Source organism: Pavona decussata, unplaced genomic scaffold (assembly GCF_977016875.1).
Source record: "Pavona decussata unplaced genomic scaffold, jaPavDecu1.1 SCAFFOLD_134, whole genome shotgun sequence".
Classification (NCBI taxonomy): domain Eukaryota; kingdom Metazoa; phylum Cnidaria; class Anthozoa; order Scleractinia; family Agariciidae; genus Pavona; species Pavona decussata.
The window spans coordinates 1,678,529-1,702,152 of record NW_028145547.1 but is presented as its reverse complement, the minus strand read 5'-3'; the positions used below and the strand labels follow the sequence as shown (position 1 = coordinate 1,702,152).

General features: G+C 40.2%; 1 protein-coding gene across 1 annotated transcript in view; it reads left to right on the top strand.

The window, feature by feature from the left end:
* LOC146467642 (uncharacterized) overlaps nt 1-23,624 on the top strand; it is a 129,211-nt gene continuing 105,587 nt past the window's right edge. Inside the window, exons 1-21 of the mRNA XM_085125187.1 lie at nt 1-84; nt 1,601-1,767; nt 2,954-3,007; nt 3,467-3,520; nt 4,595-4,639; nt 5,431-5,478; nt 5,580-5,615; nt 6,279-6,767; nt 8,304-8,363; nt 8,887-9,018; nt 9,862-9,921; nt 10,001-10,168; nt 10,629-10,719; nt 11,271-11,494; nt 12,789-12,824; nt 14,577-14,729; nt 15,737-15,827; nt 16,954-17,177; nt 19,930-19,983; nt 21,529-21,630; nt 22,715-23,188. Of these exons, the coding sequence (XP_084981313.1) occupies nt 62-84; nt 1,601-1,767; nt 2,954-3,007; nt 3,467-3,520; nt 4,595-4,639; nt 5,431-5,478; nt 5,580-5,615; nt 6,279-6,767; nt 8,304-8,363; nt 8,887-9,018; nt 9,862-9,921; nt 10,001-10,168; nt 10,629-10,719; nt 11,271-11,494; nt 12,789-12,824; nt 14,577-14,729; nt 15,737-15,827; nt 16,954-17,177; nt 19,930-19,983; nt 21,529-21,630; nt 22,715-23,188 (2,785 nt within the window). The 5' untranslated portion in view covers nt 1-61. The remainder of the gene's footprint in view (nt 85-1,600; nt 1,768-2,953; nt 3,008-3,466; nt 3,521-4,594; nt 4,640-5,430; nt 5,479-5,579; nt 5,616-6,278; nt 6,768-8,303; nt 8,364-8,886; nt 9,019-9,861; nt 9,922-10,000; nt 10,169-10,628; nt 10,720-11,270; nt 11,495-12,788; nt 12,825-14,576; nt 14,730-15,736; nt 15,828-16,953; nt 17,178-19,929; nt 19,984-21,528; nt 21,631-22,714; nt 23,189-23,624) is intronic.

The window sequence follows — 23,624 nt, the reverse complement described above, 5'->3', positions numbered from 1 at the left end:
CCTCTTTGTCTGGAATTCCCTTCATGGGTGTGCTTCGTCCATAGCTTCGGGCGAGCCCGGCATGAGGGTCTTCTTTCTGCTCCTGTAAGTACAACTAATTTAAAAGTTTATTTGATTCTTTCTCAGTTGTTTTCTGCTCGAGATTTTTGCTCGAGGTCCGTTTGAAGTTAAAAATGGTGTTAGCATTATTTAACGTCTTAGTTGACTTCTCAGTGCCGTCGTTGTGAATTTCCCGATGTGTAACACTACTTGAGACCTGTTTAATCCTACGACTTCAGAATTTAGCAAAACGATTTCAGTGAGTTTAGGGGTATTGATTTTGGTAGATTAATTCTAGTTTCGAATTAATCTCGATTTAATCGCATTTTGAAAATTCTTGAAGGTTTCAGTTTTTGAATCATTTATGTCGGTCAACACCATCGTATCCTCTTTCTTAGTGTTCATTAATAATCGTCAAGAAATGGTCAAACTTTTGGATCAAAGAAAAGGTTTTCTTTTTTTATTTCAACGCGACGGATAGTGTTTAGTCCAGTTTGCTGTTTGATTGCAATAATTCGTCAAAAATGTTTAGTTAGAGTATTTTAAGCGAAGTTTTCTCAATAATTGAAGTGAATTCGTCCTTCACAAGAGGTTTTGTTGGACTATGTCTAACGTTCAATAAAATAAGCCTTTAATTTTTTGTACTTTTGCAATGAGAGTATTATTACTGACACCTTTCGCTGTTTATGTGCGCGAAATTCTTTTAACACATGCTAAAATTTTATTGGCCAAGATGATCGTGACGGTTAGCTGTTACGCATTTAGGTGGCTTAATTAATATAATAATCATAATAATGTGGTGTGACCTGTATATCACAAGAACAAAAATCTAGAAATGAAAAATTCGACCCCGATACACATTTTCTTTTTTCGTTACCAAAATCATCATCTATTCACAATCCTTCACATGTATCAATACTATTTTAGCGTTCGTCGGTCACGATTTAAAGGCAGAAAATCACCAACTGTATCGCGGTATTTATGTCTTGAAGTAAATTTTTGTAAAGTTGCTGGTTGAAATCACAATGAAACAAACACCAACGGGTACCATATTAAAAATATAAACTATACTTGTAGTTCACTGGTGGTTCATACGTGCAAGTTGTCAGATTTGTTAAAAAATTGGCAGATTCAACCTTAAAACGGGTCTCATTTTTTGGGAAAAGATCTTGAATTGTATTGATCTTCTGAGGTGATTAAACACAGAATGTTGCATTTTTGTTTTTTGTTTTTCAAAAATTTGCTTAAAAATTTTGCTTTTTAATTTTAGGAGCTAAAATATGTCGTTGGTATCGGTATGTCGTCGGTATCGTGTGTCCACGTCTTGAAAACGTTAGATTGTTCTTTTTCAAACAGATTAAACTACGAAGTGCCGCATTTTAATCCCTGTTTGTTAAGAATTTGTTTAAAAGTGTTGCTTCAAGAAGTCGGAGAATCCTTGTTATGTATCCACGTCAGAAAATTTGTTAGCGCATTCACATTCAATTCTGTATTTTTTTAAGCTACAGAGGCCTTTTGCGCTTCCGTTGGTTATTCAAACAAACAACTCTTTCTCTTTCAGTTATGGAGTAGCTCTTGCTACGAGCGATATTCGCTTATCACGCTCTTCCGATGGGGAAGATTCTGACATAACGGGTCAGCAGACAGTTCGTGTTAAAAGGACTTTACCAAAGGATATCACAGAACAAAATGGACCGGACAATCACCAATCACAAGACGAAGGAAAAAGTAAGTTGGTTTTGGCATGCTAAAATCCATCACAAACACTAAAAGCGCTCATTTCAAGAGCAATTTCAGCTCAAAAGTTTCCCCTCCACTGTCCTACTTTCCCATCGAACAGCGTTGTTGCCACTGTAAGGGCATCGTACCATCGTGATATCGGACTCAACTGAACTGAATAAGCTCGAATGCGGCTCCACCGTTGATTCCATTAAACTTTCGCCCACGAAAATCCCTGCTACCCGACTAACTGCCCTTGGGTCTCCGAGGATGCCGTTGATTCAAACGTCGAACTCAATTCAGTCATGCTAGGTCAAAATTACTGCATTATAATAATGCATACATGCATGTACTGGGTTGGGCACAAGTTAAGCGCAACGTTAGAATCAACGTCGCACAAAGTTATTTAGTACAAGGTTATATTAGCGCGACAGAGCATCTCGTGCTTCATTACTTGGCACGACATTTGATCTCATCATCGTGCCAACGTCGAGCCTATCATAATGACGAATTGAGTTCGGCATGACGATAACGCGACGTTTGAACCGTGCCTCGGTTTTCTTGAATGGGTAGCCTGTGAACAGACTGTCCTGTGTTGGACAGAGAACTCGCTAGCGGAGCAAACCGAGGGGATCTGCCTTTTCTCGTCCTTTTCCTTCCTATTTCATTTACCCAATTGCCGGCTTTCTCATCCACTTCCCATCCGCTAATCAACGCACATTTCATTTGCCTGTTGTTGCTCGGAAAGAGCGACGTTAAGCAGCTAAACGGGGTAAAGGTCGGTGTGGCGAGCGTGACACCTAAAAGTACACATTCTCCGTTCATACCGATTTTTATGTTTGAATGAAGTGAAAAACAAAAGTTTAAGCCGAAGAATTCTTGCTTAAATGCGTAGGTCATTAATTGTAGGGCGAGAACTTGACGCAGAATAAAAAAAATTGTCGCGATGAAGTTGCAATCTATTGAACTTGGTAACTCGCAAATGTGTAAAAAGTTTTCACCCCCCCCCCCTCCCATTCCATATTTTTGCCTCCTTACACTGTCTCCAGGTTCGCCAGCCTTTCTTTTTCGTGCTATCCTCCTCTAGACAGCCATTTCACAGGCCAACACGGAATATATTTTCTGCTTCATACAACATAAGGTTTTCTTAGGAGATATGGCAACCACTAACCACTAATATCTTTTGATTGATTAGATGCAGTAAAAAAGGACATCGCTGCGGTTACCAATACCACCAATGCTGATGAAGGTATGTTGTTAAAAGCCCCCACCCCCCCGTCCCCCCGCCCCCAATGCTGATGAAAGTATGATTGTTATTAAAGGCCCCCACTCCCCCCTCGCGAGGCCTTTTCCCGAAGGCTAACAACAGGGGGACCAGTAGGGCTAAGGGCCGCGCACAACCGAAATTAGACAAAACAAATAAAGTAAAGAAGCTCGAAATGAAGAATCACAGCTTAATCATAAACCGTGCTGAAGCATTTTGTCTCGGTCGTAAAATCATTGTTCTTGAGATAGTCCGAATAGAAGGTTGCCTTGTGTGCCTCTTAGAGATTCATTCTAACTTAGCTGGTGAAGTGTTGATCCCACTGGGTTCCAGTTTTACGTGGAAAAAAAGTTTCCACAAGGTTGGCAAGTTTTTTTCCTCTTGCTTGGATATTCAAAAGGCTTAAAGTGTGTTAAAATTAAATTTGTTGTCTTCTTTTCTCAGCACCCAGCAAGCGATTTACTGTGAGAACGCGCTATGGTAATATTCGCATCAGAGGTAAGAGAATCCGAGATCAAATGCTTTCTGTAAGTTTTAGCTGGTCTATATCCTAAAAGTGACATTAAAGATTGCATTTACGCTTTCAATTTTCCACTCGTTTTTCTGTTTTCTAACTGTTTCCCGTGGACTTTGACTGGGTCCTATAGGCAAATGTTTTGAAAAACGTGATATCAATGTTGGCACTTTTTTGTCTCAGTTTCCTCCCTTTGAAATTTTACGGAAATCATTTGACATCGAATTTTAGATTCTTTTTCATTCAAGCTCCGTTTTTTGGCCTCGTTTTCCCTATTTTCCTATTCTGTTTTGTCCAAAACGGAATGCGAATCACTAGAATATTACTAAATCGATGCAGCAGAATCCTTTGAGTAGGCCGAACTTGTATTCGCATCGGAGCAACTTTGTTTGTAATTCCTTTGCCGGAATTCGAGGCTGCAGACTCTTTATATGACCGAGAGTGCTGGATGTGCTACTCCGTGAATAATCATTTCCAATATTGAGGCTTTGTAGGTATGGCGTTTCAGTTAACGCAATTTTTGGCAAGGAACACGAGGAAGCTGGTAATAGAATGGAATAAAATGTCACAATGACCGCTCAAAACTGTAGCAAAAAACGGACAAACAAAGAAAGTACAACCAAGTTTAAAAAAGAAACACATGAATGGACAGAAGAGGCCAAGAATGAAATGGGTTGGATTTAGTGTTAGATTTGAAAGAGTCGGTTCGACGTTTTACAAGTTTACCACTATCATTCGCGTCAAAGTGCGATCGATAAGGCCCAGTCAATCATTTTTGTTTGTCATATAGCCCTGACTTCATCGATAGTTGAATTTCGCGTTGCCATTTTCAAGTTTAGAGGTCATAATTTGTTAAAGATACAAAGACTCGTCCAGAATTTCCGTGACATGAAAGTTACGTGTCCATTAATGTTTTTATCTTCTTAATCCCAAGCCTTTAACCTACAATGCTGGCCTTGCAAAAGCCAGGAAATCCACGGGCGTCATGGAATTGGTTGTGACGTTCGTCTCAAGAGTTTCTTATAGGTTAAGTTTTTGTTTGTTTTGTTTGTTTGCAGGCGTTGGTCGCAAGCCTCGCTTGGGAAACATCTGCTTCGGGAAAAGTAAGTTCAAAACACCTGATTTTCAAGTGAGCAGTTTTTTGATAACTTGCTTATATGTGATGTTGTTGTGAGGCGATCGATTTACATTGGCATTCTTTGATCTCCTCAGTGGTATAAATTTATCGAAAATTAGCTTTGGTTTGTCCGACGTATTGTCGATAGCTACCGTCTGTCTCGGGAGGGAGACAATGGTCTGTACGCCATGGTTGGTTGTGCAGCTGGAGCGCTGTCTTTGCCACAGTTTGTTCAGGTGAAGGCGGTTGTCAGCTGTTGTGGTGGCGATGTAATCCTCTATCGCCTGCGCTCTTTCCTGTCTTCTCACTGCTTGTCCATCTTCTCCTTGCTCCTCTACACGCCAACCTTCAGTTGTTGCTCTCTGCTGCTACGACTTGCCAAATTGTTGGGTTGCTGTCGTAGGCGTTCAAGTCCTGCTTGCAATGCTCCTTAAAGCGCAGGGTTGGCCTACCAACATGTTTTACGCCGGTATACATGAGATAATTTGGTAGAGACCGTGCGGAAGTAGAAAAAAGCAAGTATGACAAGATGCGCTGAATATAGCCTGTGAACAGGTTTCCCAAGTTGGGTATGAGGCGAAGAGAAAAATCGGCGAGTGGAGTGAGCCGAGCTACAGATGCTCCCGCTGGGCAATATTTCTCTTCTCCCTATACCGCACTTGGCACGGCAACAAAACATTTTTTCACGCTTTTTCCGCATTACGATGCTTTCGTTTGTGTCGGTTGACCATCAAAATACAAGATATACTGATGTTGCATATTATTCATTCTTAACAGATTGGCGAAAGCACGTAAACTTAGTGAACGTGTGTATCACCATCAGAGGTAAGTAACCGAGGAAGTGTTTCAATAATGTTTTTTTTTTAAATTTTGTTCCATATGAAGATGACGGCTTATTGTCTTCTCTGCGTTTCTTTTAATTACAGCCCGAAGAAGACGACGACGTCTGCGGAGATTGCGAGGTAAGTCGGTTATATAACAAGGACTTTGTTTGGATGGTTTGATGTTTGCTTTAGGTTGTTGTGACACTCGCGCGGGTGTCCGTGCAGAGTGAGCTGGGGCTGACATAGCGGCAAAATGATTATCCGTCTGGACGAACTATTTTCCGTTGTGCGTCGTTCAAGATGAACAACAGAAGATAATCCGCCCAGACGGATAATGCGTCTTGTGCCCGTCTTTATACTAGAGACGAATAACCAGACGAATAACAAATGTTTGCCCAAGTTCGTCTAGACGGATAATGCGCCCTCTAGTATAAAAACGGCCAATGTGATTATTAGCCGATTTTCTTCGCCACTTTGGAATCTATGACTTCGAACTATTGCACACAAGCGAACTCTTGCTTTCTGTGTATAGGTGCAAGCATAGGAAGCCATAAAATCCAAAATGGTGGCGCAGGGGATTTACTAGCATGTCACGTGCATGTCGTGTAATAGCATTTCACTTTCCACATGCTGGACTCAAGCATCCCATGGGCAGGGGGGAGAAAGAGTAACAATACTAGTTGCTCATTGGCTATTTTCGATGTGATTAGTTGACGCACAAAACGGAGCGCAGTTGTTTAAAATCAACAGGGTTAATTATGATAGTTAACAGAGACTCTTTCTTATTCCTATGTTCTACAGGATTACGCCCTCGAAGAATCTATTTCATGCGTCGTTACCGTAGGGTGCGACGGTGGAAGCGAAGATGGCGCGTGCGTTACCGCAAGCGCTGGTACCGCGTTCGTCGAACCGGACGATTACAGATTAAGGTCATTGGACGGTGGAGCTATCTACGACGAGTTCGTGGAAGATGGTACGTCAAGTACAAAAAAACCTGGCATAGAATAATCCGTCAGGGTGTGCGCTGGTATATACGATACAGACGTAAGTTGTATCGTCTACGTAGAACACCCAAGACATGGCGTTTACGCTTCTACCGTCGGTGGCGTCCACTTAAGCGACATGGAAGACGTTTTCTCATTTTACTTGGCAAACGATGGCGGAAAATGAGGTTCCGCTTTACTTGGCGTATCAAGTACAGAGGTCGTCCGGTAACTGTCAAGAGACGGGGCAAACGGTTCAAGATAAGATGGCGCGGAAAATGGAGGAAGTGGCGCCGAGGATACAAACGTAAGTGAATCGAATTTGTTAACACTTACTAGATAACTGGTCTTAACAAGTTTGTTGGAAAAGGGCCCACCTTGTCTGGGGTAGGGGAGTTATCGAACACAACCGGCCTATCTCATGAACATTACCGACAAAATTTTATTGGCTTTAATATTTGAGTTGACACAGAAATATTCAGTTAGCAAGGGTCAGCATTACTTGATAAACAAGAAAAGTGAGGTTTGAATCTCAAACTGGCTATACAATAAAGACACCATATAGGCTATCAGTTCATTAAACCCTTCTTTGTGAAGAAGTTTTCTCAATTATATGACGGGTATAAGCACTTTTTTCAACTGCGATGTTTGTCTTGGGTGTTAAATAAACTCTGTCGTAAGCAGCGGATTCATTTGTTTATCTTATAAGACTTATATGCCACTTAATTCGATTTTTTTCATAAAACAGTTCAAAGCCAACCGTGCGTTGTACGCTGTGCTGGCAAGGGAGGATGAATCCTCTCTTGGTGCTGGTTATTAGAGAATTTAAGATCTACGATGGCGACGTCAACGAGAACGTCACAAAACGATAGGACTTAATGAGTATTACAACAGTTCTGCTTTTGCCTTATGTAATTTTGGTATATCTTTTCCCGTTCTCTGGAAAACAGCAACGTGAAATGATTAAGTCTTCAAGTTTTACGGAGAATGTGAGGACAAAAAGGCGAATTTTTGTTATTATTTAATATTTTCGTTATAGCCTGAACGTCGTTCCTACCGGCGAGTTCACTTCCTAGATAGTTCGAGTACTTCACGCAAGATGATCTCACTGGATAAAACAGAAAAAAGGCTGAATTTTTAGTGACTTTTTTGTTGGCGTTGTTGTTATGTTTCTTAAGGTCCCTATGAACCTACACAGAACGCGATGGAGAAGCCGCAAAAGAGACTTTAGCACCCAGGCACCGACTTTGAATCCCCCAACTTCATGTAGCCTTATCATATAAATTCAGGGTGTCTCAAGGGGATTAAGAAAAAAAATATGATTTTTCATTATCACCACCACAACCCCTACCACTATCATCATCATCATCATCGTCATCATCATCATCATCGTCGTCGTCGTCACCATCAGCATCACCATCATCATCATCATTAGCATCATCGTCAACTTTATTGAAGTGTCTTTGAATTTAGCTAAGGAAAGCTAATTGAGGTCGCTGATAACAGTAGGACAATAAGAGGCAACAGCTCTTTTATGTGAGGTTTGGAAAGCAATGGTCAATTCTGGTGTGCTATTTGTGATCTGTGTAGTGTTTTATTCTGATTGAGGATCAAATTGACCTTTGCTCGAAATTACCCTATCGCAAGACGCTGAAAGCTGCGCCTCAACTTTAATACTTTCCTTAAAGTTACTTTACTTTACTCAAAATATAGTCACATTGTATGTCTCATATTTTTCGTCGCAATGGAAGCATATGAACACAACTGGTTAGTATAAGGGTTGCCCATTAAGTAGGACAATCGTCGAACATGCTAGTTTTCACTCCTCGCTTTGTTTCTGTAGGAAGACCAAGTCGCCGTCGTCGTCGTCGTAATAGGCGTATACGGAGAAGACGCAGAGGACGTGAGTATTGACCGCAGTCTGACGGCGGTCTATTCTATTCTTCGCCTGTTTAGTCAGTGAACGCTTCTGCAAAGAAATTGATACCCGCAGAAACATTTTCGTAATGAATTTACTCACTATAGAAGTTAACATGCGAGCGTTAGAAATTTCGGACTGTAGTATCACATTCCTCTGAGTTTAAAACATAAGTCTTTTAAACTTTCTAAATCTCGATGCTTTGATTCCAAAATTCCCCCAAATGGCCAGTTCTCAAAATAAGGTTAAATTTTGCAAACGTTTTTTGCTTCACGTCATACTTACGAAGTGCGTTTATGATTAAAAAGAACGCAAGGAGGTAAATGTGTTAGGACGTTTTTTTTTTGTCGGCGAAATCTTTAACGGGTTTCGTTTTAATCCTAGAGCGCATGTGTTTGCTTTTGTAAATCTTCGGATTTTCCAGCACGTCTCGATTACCATTTGATGACATTGTCTCTTCTCTTTCATTTTTACTTTATTTCACTTGCTATTTTTCTTTGCGTCCAAGGCCGAGGAAGACGATACCGGAGAAGACGATACCGAAGACGCCGATACCGAAGAAGACGATACCGCAAAAAAAGAAAGCGAATAAGAAGACGACGACGAAGGAGAAGACGCCGAAGGAGGCGAAGGCAGAGACGTGAGTTGCAGGCAAACTCTCGCCCTCAGCGAATAATGAACTGTCCAACACCGTTCAAAGTTTGTTGTTCGACTGTTGAATGGTGCTGCGGTTTCTCCAATGATAACTGAAGCCATATCTTGTTCTTGTTAATTCTTTTGCCTCGTATTGTTAGCGGAATATTAAACGCAATGGGGCACTATAAAGGGGGCCTCCCAGGGAAGAACAGGGCTCATTTTTTGATCAACAGTGAATAAGGTTATAGCAGGAATTCAACGCACAATAAATTTTGTAAGTTTATCTTTTGCAGTGGCTTAAGCCCAGTAACTTTAAAGAATGGAACTTTTTCCCAAAACTACTTTAGTTTGCGAGAAGAAGGGATAGAAAAAAAGAATTAACCATCTTAAAGTTAAGCTGGCTAAGATCAGGGATGTTTTTGAAAGAGTTTTACTGTTGCTATGATTATCTATGTCGAGAAAATCGCCATAACGTGTTTGCCAATGATTAGGCCTTTATTTGATACCATTATTGTTGTATCAACGTATGAAGGGTAGTGGAATTGATTCGTCTAAATATAGGTGATGGAAGGTACTGAAAGCCGTTGTGATCGGCCTTAAACCTATAACTTGAATTAATTTTGATGGGCCAACAGTATTTGCTAAAGTTATTGTAATGCTTGAAACTTTCAATCTCAGCTTAGCTTTACGTGAGGTAAAATTTGTGAACTGGTGCGTTTAACTTCAAAATTTCACAAGTAGAAATACAACTTAAAGCAAATGGCGTTGAAAGAGGGAGAGAGCCATACCCATTGTAATCATGGTACGTAATTTATATTTTAATTACGCTAATTTTATTCCCCTTTAGGACGCCGGAGACGCCGGAGGAGAAGGCGTCGACGAAGACGAAGAAGGAGAAGACAGAGACGTAAGCTTCCGCTGTAGGTGAATGCCTAAAAGAGGAAAGTAAAAAAGGTAGAACTTATTTCTGATCCTTTTCTCTTTAGGATTTGTATTCGTTACCGTCCGTAGTGAAGGTTTTGAGGACCAGAAGTATGGGCGTGGTCGCGGCCCCATGCTAGGAGGACACTCCCGAGCCTACATCAAAGTTAACGGAAGAGACTATTCCCGTCATCGCCGAGGTTTGAACGTTGTGGTTATCAACCGGAGGACAGGTGAGAGACAGCATTGCTTAGTAGAGATACGAACTTTGTGAAGTGGATCTCCATTTGTTTGTAATTCTATTGAGAAGAGTCGAAATGAAGGCTTGAAACCTGCTACTGTTTTTGTGTAGAAATTACTGAATAAATGAAAAGGTTTGTTGCCTATGAGCCGACAAACCAGACCTTCTTAACACATTAAGATCGTCTGGTCAATCACACGCACGTAGCCGAAGACAGCTAGAAATAATTTCAGTGTAATAGTATAGAAACCATTAACCAAAGCAGGCCTGTTGTTTCTTGGTTTGTATTGATGAATTGTGCGACGTCAGCGTTTCAGAGTGCTAGCATAGTCGTTCCAAGTCAATGTCGGGAAAACTTTCCGTGTTAAATTATTTTAAGTGGTGAGGTTTCTCCTTAGCCTGATGTTTAGAAGTTGGTGATTATTTTTCTTTGTTTTTTGTTTTTGAAACAGGTCGCGTGGAACAAAGAAGGGGCTTTGATACCCATGGCAGCATAAGTCAGGCGAAGCATTTCAGAAGATTCATCCGCAGAGTTAAACGCGGGTATGAGTTGTAAAAACAAAGTTATTGCATAGCGACACGAAAAGCATAAACTCAGATACCATAATCACAGATAGACTGAGCGTTAGTTGCCCTCGCTGAGCTCGTTTGCTATAGCTATAGTTATAGTTAGTGAGTGCATAGGGTTTGAAGGCCGAATAATTTTGGTAGGGTCGATTTTTGGAACGACAGAGATTTGCACAGAAGCAAAGTAGAGCACCTTTTGAAACATGACTACCCGTGGGAGTTAAATTTTTTTACGTAAAGAAAAAAAAAAAGAAAAAAGGGCTGGTCTGAATAGGTATAAACAAAAAGTTCCGCTTACCACAGAGACTCCTTTTACTTAAAGTATGTTATCATGAAGTTAAACGGTGTAAAGGAAGATGGTCCCTTAAGGAGATGGCCCCTTAAGGAGATGGTCCCTTAAGGAGATGGTCCCTTAAGGAGATGGTCCTTTAAGGAGATGGCTCCTTAAGGGGCATGGTCGCCTAAGGGAGATACCATCTCGGTGAGCTCTAACCGTGTTCTCTGTCTTTTCTCAATAATGATCACAGGAGAGTCGTGGTTGTTGCCGCTCAGGACGAAGCGTATAACAAAGGCAAAAGCTACATCAAGGTTCTGCGACGAATCGGTTTGCGTACAAGGCAATTAAAGTTCGATTACAGAGGCAGTCTGGCGATTGTTGGATACGTCGGCAGGCGCCAATATTGGATAAAGCAAACGAGCAATAAACGTCGACATGGTCCCAGTGTGATTCGTGTCCGTATCCCTCGCACAGGTAAATACACATATTCTTTTCCTTTTTTGGGAATTCTTTATTGACAAAATCAGCCACACGATGATGATGGTGGTGGAGTGCCGAGTTCAGGTAGTAGCGACTTTACGCAACAGGATGGCTGATGTGGTGGGACGGAAAATTGTGCTTGTGAGACCAACGTGATTGCCAAGAATTCATGACTCTAGATTGTAACATTCCTACCGCTCGTGGCTTTCAGGTTGTCACAGATAAGAGAACTCCAGTTTTAGTCGAAAATCGCCTAAAAAGGTGAAGGTACTAAGATGTCACGTTGGTCACACAACGATATTTCACCGTCCCCTTCCCTCACCCGTCCTGTTGCGTAAGCTCACTAGTAATGATCATGGTGATTCTGATACATAAGAATTAACATTTATGAGATACTTTGATACGAACTCTGCAAAAAATGTCAGGAGACTATCTTGCACTTGACTAGCATCTTGTTAAGGAGAAGAAGTAGAAGTAGAATCCAAACGAGCTAAATTAGCCGTTGGCCCAGTCAAGGATTCCCAAACACGCAAAGCTTACACATTGTGGAGTGTTGACTCGGTAGTTTTATCACGGTATAAAACGGTGTTCGATTGATAGAGCGGTTTTCAATTGAGTGTCGAAAGTAATTTCGCGTTTGCTTTGGTTTTGCATTACTACGCTCTGTGATTGGTTAACAAAACTCGCGCCACTTTCTCAACCAATGGGAATCCAAACCAAAACCAATCGTGTTTTCGCCGCACGCGTTTCCCCGTGCTTGGCGCCAGTTACCTGTATTTCGTTCGAGTTCTGATTGGCTCATTGTGTTGTTTACTTCTGTTGCGATTGGCCAGTGTAATTACTTTGGTTTAACGACACTCAATTGGAAACCGGTCTTGTCGAAAAAACAAAACCTACGTAATTACTGAGTAATTACGTCTGCTATAGTTGGTAAGAGTAACTTTTACCAACTATAGCGGACATAAGGAGAACAACGTATCTATCAGAATTTGAACCGTTCGACCACGTCATTATTGTGTTTGGCTTGGCTTTTCATTGGTTGAGAAAATGGCGCGAATATTGCCAACCAATCACAGAGCACAGAAAAGCAAAACCAAAGCAAACGCGCGCAATTACTTTCGTCAATTTATTGAAAACCGCTCCACCAACAAACAACAATTCTTCCTTGAGCTCAATCATACCTCGTAGCCGGCTTACATACGTTCTCATGATTGCACTTGCCTTGGTGCGCGTTTGCACTTGTATTCGCGTGATAAAGGTGATAAACGTTCAATTCATTTTACCGCAGGCGTGAGACGACGACGACGAGGGCGGAGAGGAAGACGTATGTTTTGTTTGTTATTTGATGGTATTGTTGACCCTGAACTTGAGGACGGTGCCTCCACTTGCTGGTGCGCATGTGTTCTGCGCATCTCAGTATGGTCATTTCTTTTAGGAAGGTTCCTCCTCATTCAATAGGTGTTTTTGCGTGATTTATGGCAATACTCGAAAAGTAGATCTTAGCAAGATTTATTCTAATTCAAAAAAAAAAAAAAGAAAAGAAAATGGGGTTACCCCGTACTTTTCAGAGATAATTAAGCTTTAATTTGCGAAAAAATGCCATATGTTAATGTTGTTATGTATTTTAAAGGAACCATTCTTTGCGAAAAAGTGCCATATGCTAATATCGTTATGTATTTTAAAGGTTCCAGAATGGTTGTTGCTTAATTGTCTCTGAAAAATGCGTGGTTTTTGCCAATTTCCTTTTTGGATGTCAATAGTCGTCGGTAAGATCGTTTTCTTCACATAGTCGTATATCGCGCAAAAATTCCTCTGTTTTTGGAGGTACCGTCTTTAACGCGATGTACTTATAAATTGACAAAGATTTCCACTCACTTCCTCCATATAATGCAGCTGCACTGTTTTAGGGCTTACAGCGCGTGTTGTTTGTTTATAGTTCTATTTACAAGTGCTGCATAAAATACAAAAGTTACTACAACGCTCTGAACTGCTGGGGGCAAGTGTGCCCACAAGCAATCCAGACAGAAATTTTCGTCCATTGGTATTTTCATTCTAAGTAAAAACGTTGCTCTTTCCTCTGATATTTTAATGCAATAAGTGTTTAGTGGGTTCTCTGGCGTAAAAAAGACTATCGTTTTAAAAGTTCTAATGAGATGAAACAAAGCAAAATATATCATCGTTAAAACGAATAAATGCACAAAATCATTGTGTTTGACTTGAGAAGCTTAAGTGACATTTTTAGTTACCCAGACCACTTTTCCTTTTACCTATTCTTGATTCTTTTCAAAAGTCAGAGGAAAAAACTCATTCCTATCTTCTTTTCGCTTACAATCGTTTTTTTGACAACTGGGTTAGGGTCGTTGCTCCCAAAACAGGAAAAAGCCGCCAGAATCAGCGTTTAGGATACTTTGAGATTACTTTCGCTTTTCAACGGTAATTCGCGAAAGACTCTATTGAAGACATGTGGTTCGTTGACGGATATTCTAGTTAGAAATTCAGTTGATAGGCATTGTTCCATTTGGAACGTTTCTGAAATAGTGAACTATAAATTTGGCAGCATCACAGTTCGGACAAGAAGTTGAGAGATCCTCGTTCTTTTGCAGACCTGGACCTGTAAAATACTTGAGATAATAAACTGTAGAGGACATAGGCTGATCCTTACGGCAGTAAATAGGGGACGAAATCAAAAGAGTTGGATATAGAAACCGAAGTACATATATTTTTTTGGGTTTAGATATCCACCTCTTTTTTTTGGTCTCTTTTTACTACCCTAAGGATCAGTCTTGCCGTATTTATTATCTGAAACTATAAGCCATCTTTTGATATACTAAGTCGTTGAAAGAATATTTGCACCAAAATCGCCTCATACTCAGTTTTTTTTCTTTAACTTTAGTTAGTTAATCATTGACTCGTGGCAAAAATGTGTGTTTTGTGGCTCTTGCTACGGCTGAAGAGGAAACGTGGATAAACTGGCATTACACACAAGTCACTTTCATGAAAGCCGAGTACATGATAGGCGATCCACCGGAAAAATTACTAAGAAGACAAAGCTAATTTTACTGCTCTTTGTCCTCAGGATATTTACGTATTAGAGTCGAGAGTCAAGGCAATTCAGACAAGAAAAGAGGGCGTACGCTTGGCAGGGCCAGGGCATACATCAGAATTAACGGAAGAGACTATTCCCGTCATGGCCGAGGTTTTAACGTTGTGGTTATCAGGCGGAGGACAGGTGAGATTAAGTAACAATAACAACAGCAATAGGGATGATGATGATGATGTTGATGGGAATAATAATAGTTATAAGAAACATGTTGTGAAGGGTCCTTGGCATCGCGGCTGCTGCGGGAAATTTTATCAGAGGACAGGCTAAAACTACCGATGAAATCATCCTAAACATATTATGGACAATCTAGGAAAGTTGACGCTTATTTGTACTAGAGCTGTGTGTTAAAGGTATAAAATATTACCCAAATACCAATTGTTTGCTAGGGTTAAGAACTGTGTAAAGTGGATCCCTCTCTGTTGGCAATTCCATTGAGAGACTTGGGACAGAGAATGTCACACTTTTCGGGTCTCCCCTTTGTCTGATATTTAAGATTTGGTGATTACTATTATGGTAGCAGAGTTGTAAACTGGATGCTAAAATTAGTTAAAAAGCTGCACAGGGCGCACAGCGTAACCTATGAGCCTAGGAGTTAAAAAAAGGATATAATCAAAATAATAATAAAAAATATATAAAATATATTAAAACTATCTGTATCTATTCATCTACTAAAAAAAAATCAAATAATAATAATCATTACAATTCGATCGTCTCTCAGATCACGTATCATCATAAAAAAATAAAAAATTCTCAGTTGGTTGCCGACACCAACAAAAATAAGGCTAGACACAATGAAACATTAAAGAAAAAAAAAAGGATCCAAACTTGGCCTAAAATCATTGTCATTGGATAATGTAGTCATCATTATCATTGGATAATACAGTCAACCGTCTCTCAAGTCACAACTTTAAATGTCCGGGCAATATTGAGCGTGCCCGACAGCACCGCTTTCTGCATTCTTTTCAGCACCTCTTTACTTCTGTATTATTATTATTATTATTATTATTATTGTTATTATTATTATTATTATTATTATTATTATTATTAATATTATTATTATTATTATTATTATTATCATCATCATCATCATCATCATTATTATTATCATTATTATTATTATTATTATTGATCAGGACGCGTGGAACAAAGAAGAGCCTTTGACACCCATGGCAGCAGAAATTGGGCGAAAAGTTTCAAGAGATTCATCTACAGGATTAAACGCGGGTAGGAATTGTATGAAAATAATAATCTCAGTTGGACACTAAATTTACAGGAGACAAGTCTTCTTGCCTAATGGCATTTCCTTGGTTAGTCTGTGAACGAGTACGTACGAGGTGACCACGAACAGTATCTTTTAATGAAAAAAAAAAAAAAAATACACGAGGGCGAATTTATCGGGAAAATTTAATACCAAATCTTCGTAGAGCCAGCAGGCATGAAATAATTTTTGTGGAGGTTGTGACTTTATTTATTGTAAACATGTTTCGTATGTAACTTTTTCCATCTTCAGTACACAAGCCGCTAGTGGGTGTGATAAAAATACATGAAATATACAATATAGCTCATTTCTTTCTGTCCATCCGACAAAGTTCCCCAAGAATTTGCTCACGGGTCTTTTCGGTAGTTCGCCACTAAATGTTCGTCGATTATGTTTGCTTTTTAATTGATGACTTGAGTAATGGTGTTTTTCCTTGGGGAGAAACCATCAGGCGATAGCCTGAAAATACTCGGATGGAAAGAACTTGTTCACAAAAATACCTATCTGTCAACTATCAGCGGCCAGAAACACTTCGGTTCTCCTTGATCCGAAACAGTTTATTGTTTAAGTAGGTACCGATGGTGGATATTTGAAGAACAAACGCCAGGTGAAAGAGAGCCTTTGTGCAAATTTGTCTCTTTGTAAGGGCTTCCCCTATAATGGCTGGTTTTCACTAGCGACGGAGTCGACGTCGGAGTCGTAAGCGGAGTCGTAAGAGCGCTTATGACCTAGTGAAAATCAAAAATCGGAATCGTAAGCGGAGTCATAAGCGCGACGGAATCGGAGTCAGAAGAATCAGAACGTTTCCATTTTCTTCCGACTCTGCTTACGACTCCGTCGCTAACGTTCCGGAATCGGAACGCTGTTTTCATTAGATTATAAGCTCTACTCTTCTGATTACGACTCCGACTCCGACTCCGACTCCGACTCCGTCGCTAGTGAAAACCAGCCTTAATGCAGCGACAAGGTTTAAAGGGAGATGGTTGGTCATTTAAGGGATACACGTTCAATTGTGAGGGTTGGTTGTTTGAAGAAAGTTGTCCCAGTAATATTAAACTGTATTTGACGTGTTTTCTTTTGTCATTATCACAGGAGAATTGTGGTTGTTGCCATTCAGGACGAAGCCTATAGGTTTGGCAGGTACTACAAGTATGCTCTACGACGAATCAACATCAATCCGCGGCGCGTGACATTGAGCTACAGATCCAGTTTAGCTGCTGTTGGATACGTCGGCCGTAGGCCATCTTGGGTGAGGTATATGAGCAGGCCGCAAAGACGTGGACCCAGTTATGCTAATGTTCGTATACCTGTCCGAGGTAAATAAACATATTATGGTGATTTTATATAATTCTTTGGTAGCATAACCAGCCATTAAGTACAAGTTGAGGATGACGCCTCGGTGATGATGACGATTCAATACATAGAAACAATTTTTATAACAAACCGTAACGTAAAACACAAGGAGAAATGTCGGGGTCCCGGCTGAGTTACACTGGACAAATATGAGTTCTCCAGGGGGTTCAGTTAACTCTTTATTAACCTATGTAGACCCGAGGTTGGAGGGGGCGGAGTCTGTCCGCGGCGACTTTGAACCTGAAGTAATTTTTTAATATTTGAGCGAACGCCCTGAAACTTCAGAACGTTCTTAGACATTTATCTGGGAAAAATTTGATTTGGTTGATTAGTGTTGATTAACCTAGATGTTACAATGGCAACCAATTTTTGCCAGTAGTCTTTTCAAAAATGTGGGAATCGCCTTCTTACAACGAAGAAAAATTACTTTTTTTTCCGTAACTTTTATGTTTTTGGCTGATTTTAGTGTTTCGATACTGTTTTTGGTTACGTTTCGTTCAATTTCGGCGGTTTCCTGAAGTTTTGTGGAAATCCAGAAATCTAAGATGGCAGTCCAAGATGGCGGTCCAAGATGGCCTCCATTTGGTAATCATGACGTCATCACTTTCCGTTGTCGACTTCAAAGGAAACATCTTTGGACGTGCTATCTATGCTCCAAGTCTCACTGTCATAGCTTTTATTCTTGCGTAGTTATGGAATTGAGTCAAATCCGCTTCCCCAGGCCCCTGAAGTCAATAAAGTCTCGATCTAGATAAGGTTAACATAACCAGGCCCCAGTTGTTCAAAGGCCGGATAATTTTATCCGCTGGATAAAGCACTATTCAGGGTCTAAAATATACTTCACGTTAAACGTCATCCAAGGTTTTCGAACACTCCCAAACTTAACTGTGGTTAGAGTGTGCATATTCGGTTGTACAAGAGGAAATACTGAAATCTTTGTACAGATTGAAACTGTCGGATAGTGACTTATCCACTGGATAAAGTTTTCCGGTCTTTGAACAACTGGAGCCAGTGTTAAGTACGATTTGATAACGCCAGACAAACATATTGTCCGGGCCCCCGTTCCTGCAAAGGCGACTATAACTAACCCTTGATTAAATCAGTGTAATTGAGGGATAAAATTTAATCTTTGATTAAATTATGTTGGTGAAAGCAAGATTAGTTCTTATCGAGGGATAAACTTCAACTCACTAGTCGGGGGAAAAATTTATGATAACAAAGAAAATGGCGGACACAAGCGCTCGTTAAGTTAGGTAAAGAAATGAAAGAAAGGAATTCAGTTGTATTAAAAACAGTTGCTCCTGACCACTTTATGACAGACTTAAAGATTCAGGTGAAAGCCAACCGAGTTTCGTTAGAAAAATGTCGAAATGAAAGATGATTGACTCAAGGCACACACCCAGGGGCAAAGTGTTTAGTTTGTTGCTTCTTGACGAGACAGAGTGTAGAACAGGCTTGGCTGACCTGTGGCGCAGATGAGTCGGATTTGATGTAAATTCCGGCTAAATTCACTGGGAAATTGCGTTGTAAATCGAGTTTGTTTAACACAAGAAAGTGATTGAAAAAAGCGTCATGGGATCTTATTACGCGTCTGTTGAAAGATTATCGCCAAGACACAAGTCGCATGCATCAATGACTGTGGGCGTAGTAATCTTTCAACAGACGCGTAATAAGATCTCATGTCGCTTTGTTCTATCACGTTCTTGTACCAACAAACTTGATTTGCCGCGCAATTTCGCAGTGAATGTAGCCGGAGTTTTCTTCAAATCTGACTTCTCTGCGCCCTGTGGGGTACAGAGACACTGAATAAGACAAGATGTACTGAGTGGACTGAATATATAGTATGTTTAAGGAGCATTGTCATGTCAAAACTAATAAAAAATTGTAAGTCCTGCTTTATTAGTGTACACCGGCTAAAACGGGCGATGAGTGTCTCTTCTCTTAAATGGACTGTATCGGAGTGGATAATCCATTTTTTGAAGTTTTTTCGTGTTCATTTTGTCCTGCTAAATGCGCCAGGAAATGATCAAGAATTCATTTGATTTCTTTCTCATAGTGTTCTCAGTGTTCATTTAAGGCTGGTTTCCATATGATCGCAGATCGCAGATCGCAATAAGGTCTGCGATCGTCTGCGATCCTGCGATCGTGATCGCAGACGATCGCAGAAGATAGAACCATGTTCTATCTAAAGGCTGGTTTCCATATGATCGCAGACGATCGCAGACCTTATTGCGATCTGCGATCCGCGATCATATGGAAACCAGCCTTTAGCTTCCTTGCTTGCACATCATTTTCACTAATAATTAATTAAATTCTATATATTACCTCTACCTGCAAGATTGTAAAGATCAACCATGTACACCGAAAAAAGCATAATAAAGATTATTATTATTATTATTATTATTATTATTATTATTATTATTATTATTATTATAGTAGAATTATATTGTTTATTTTGTAGCTAGGTAAAAGTGTTGTAGCACAGTTTTGACCAGAAAAAAGTCAACATCTCCACGACGACACAACCTTTTTAAGCGCTCAAGAAATACTTCGCTAAAAGGGAAAACAGTCAGGAAACACGTAATTCAAAACATGTAATAATTTTAGGAGGAAGTGCGTCAATGCGTTTGGCTTTTACACTTTGTTTCTAGGTATATATGCATAATTTATAATTCTTGTTCTGCGCTGATATGTGCTGTGCCTCTTTTATCGCAGGCGTAAGACGATGGCGACGTCGAGGACGTAGCCGACGAAAACTTCGACGAAGAAGTATGTTTTGTTCTCTATTTCACGTTTTTATTTACTCTGAACTTACAGCAGCCATTATGATGTTCTTACCCTCCTGCATCTCGCACTCTCACACCTTGTACACAGTAGCTGCACTGTTTTTGTTTCTTGTTGCCGCTTTGTTTGTTTTCTCAGCAATGCTGGGTACATTGACGAAATCTGCTGCCAGGACGCGGCGCAAACTTGCCCAAAAGGAATTTAGTAACAGAAATTGTCGTCCATTGCTATTTTCATTCTTGCAAAGCAAAAGCATTTCACGTTCTCTTTGACTTTTGTTATGGGAGAATGTTTTTGTGGCTCTCTCTTTGACTGAACATGAGACGAAAGCAAGCTAGTTCACTTAGGCTAATTCCACACGAGCAAGTTTGACTTGAAAAGCTTGCATTAAGTAAGTTTTATCTTCTTGTGTGCTCCACAAAACTTACGTTTTTTCGTTGACAAGTCTCCTTGTTCAACAGCGGTGACCATAGGAAAGTTTGTCAAGAAACTCTTGACGAGTAGCAAAGCATCGTGTGATTGGATAGGAAGTTTTCCTTGACAGGACAAATGGAAACATTGCATTTCTTTGGTGTATTTAGGTCCAAAGTTATGGGCAAGAATAGACCTTTGTCACTTGGCGGCCATGTTGAATGTCGGTAGAATAAAAAGCATTGTTTTCGCACTGAATTCACAACTGGGCGAGGCTTGCCGTGCAAAAACAAAGCTTTTTATTCTCCTGAGACTCAACATGGCCGCCCGTGACAAAGGTCTATACTTAATGATACTAAATTAGTTAGTTCAAGGAATTAAAAAAACAACAACAAAAACATTAGAATCAGTGACCTATGTGTTTTCATTGATTCGAGTTATGGGTCCGCATGCATTCTATTATCATACATAATTAGTTTCAATTGATCTGCGTTAAGGTTTTATTTACTCAGGTATTTATCTATGCTTAATAGCCAGGTTTTAAATCTTGTAAATATCTGTTGATCATTTTACATGATTGAAATGCTAAATAGTTTTGACCCGGAAATAATGCTGTTGTCAACATTATTATGAAACCTTTAGAGTAGCGACTTGCTCGGTTGATGGAACAGCAAGGGTTCCTTGACAAGTTTTATTTTCTTCTGTGTAAACAGCATTTGCAAGTTATCCCTTAACAACTCTCCTTGTTCAAAAACTGGCGAGATTTGTCAAGGAATACTTGCGCGTGTGCCACAGATCGTGTTTCAGACACCGAAGAAAATTTCGTACTGTCAAGGAAAAAAATTCTCGTTTCCGGCTAGAGAAGCTGACCTAACTGTATTTTAGCGAGTCCACCTTGGTGATCTATCGTTTTCCTCACAGAAGCTAACTTATTCCTGTCTTCTTGTAGCTAACAATATATTTTCTGGCAACTGAGGCAGGGTCTTTACTGCTATCAAACAGTTCAAGACCGCCAGCAATTGCCTTCTTTGTTTTGCCAACAATAATTCAAAGGAGACTTTGTCGATGGTATGCTCTTCTTGGACTTAAGCTGTTGTCCTTCTTTCTCTCTATTTACAGGAAGGAGGCGAAGGCGAAGAATCCGAAGGAGAAAGCGACGACGACAAAGACGGCGAAGACGGAAGATTGCCAGAAGACGACGACGACGAAGAAGAAGACGACGTAAGTTGATTCCTTTCCTTAAGCAGAGAACTTCAGATGGCAGTTTCACGCCTTTTAGACTCTAAAAAAGCTAAAAGACATACTGGAATCGACGATGACAACAACAACAACATTTCTTTATATTTCTATTAATTTTTATTACTGTTATTATGCCAAACAACCATCTCACGGGGAGAGGAAGGTGGTATTTCCAGATTTTAGGACACCAACGTTATATTGCAAACTGTTTCAAAATGATAGAACAAAACGGTAGCCTATTAGAACGGTTTCCAATTGAGTGTCGCAAAACGAAAACCAAAGTAATTACTCTGGCCAATCGCAACAGATGTAAACAACACAATGAGCCAATCAGAATTCGAACGAAATACATGTAACTGGCGCCAAGCGCGGGAAAACGCTTGCGGCGAAAACACGTTTGGTTTGGATTCCCATTGGTTGAGAAGGTGGCGCGAGTTTTGTTAACCAATCACAGAGTGTAGTAATGCAAAACCAAAGCAAACGCGAAATTACTTTCGACACTCAATTGAAAACCGCTCTAACTCAGCTGATCTGAGGGCATCGTTATCAATCTGATTGCGAACCTGAAACGGACCGAAAATGAGGGTGGTATCATTGTGGTAAAGATTATGCAAAGCACAACATGAAAGTGACGAATACATAAGATTTATAGATAACATTGTCCGTTGGATAAATCCCCGTCCAGAAAAATTTATTCCAGCTCAGTCATGTCCTTTAAGTTAGTTCCTGTAGGCCTTCATTGAATTGTGATTAGAAAATTTAATTAGAATGGGACGTATAGTGTTTGGGGAAGTCTTCCGAGACTGGGAGATCGCGTGAATATCACAATTGGATTGGTAATATTTTTACCAACTCCACCCCTATAAAAGAGAACGGTCCGCTATAGTTAAATTCAAATCGTCTGAAATATGAACGACATCGATCCATCCCCAAAATTTTAGATATCTTTAGAATTATAATGCATCACGGTATTCTTGAAATAAACAGTTTTGACTGTTTTCCAGTGACACTAAGAAGACAACTTAATTGTTTCTCTAACAAAATTCATTTCCATATTTCTCGATAGGAAGGACACTTGTCTATTACAACAAAAAGCGCTACCCAATTGTGAGTAAGCGGTTGTACACCATCCGCGTTAGAGGACGCACCAAACCTATCCGCCGCTTGTATATGCGACTCCGTGGCAAATGGTGGTCGTTTAGATTTAAAGGCCGGCGTAGGGTCATACGGTACAGAGGGCGTTGGGCTAATATCATTAAGCGGAAGAGATACTGGTACATCAGGTACAGACGACGTTGGATAAAAATCAGACGCTTTAGCTTGAAGGTCCGTATTCATCGCAGATCATACGGCTTAATACGTCCACGAGGCCGCAGATTGTATCTTCGTTACCGAGGCCGCACAAAACGTGTCAAGAGAAAGTTCGTACGTTATATACGTTGTAGAGGAAGACGTTTGCGGGTAAAGAGAAAAGGCAAGCGAGTTATTCTGCGGCTTGGAAAAAGAAAATGGACGCGCCGCTTGAGGGTGAAGCGCTACCGTGAGTGGATTTTTACCTTACAATACTAATATGACTGAGTAGAGCCCAATTCGGTCTGTGATCACAGGAATGTTTGACAAAATCGGACGACCGTGTGCCGGGAATCCGATAACAGATTCTGACAACAGACGATATTGCATGAAACGAACTCTTGTTACAAATTTATTTTGTATTTAACAAAACGTCAAGTAAAATGAGACAGTGGAAACAAAACTTCAAATGTGTTTTTGAAGTGCGCACCGATGGCGCTTACTGTCCAATTACTCTGTCATATAAATGCTCAAACCATGGCTGCTGATAGCCAATCCGATTCGAGAATTTTGTTTCAATTATGATTGGTCTATTGATAGGCTCTTTTCTCAATGACTGGGATGAAAGTACAACTACTGTTTTCTCATGCAAACCAAGTGATTGACCAAATTGGGGACACGTGGTG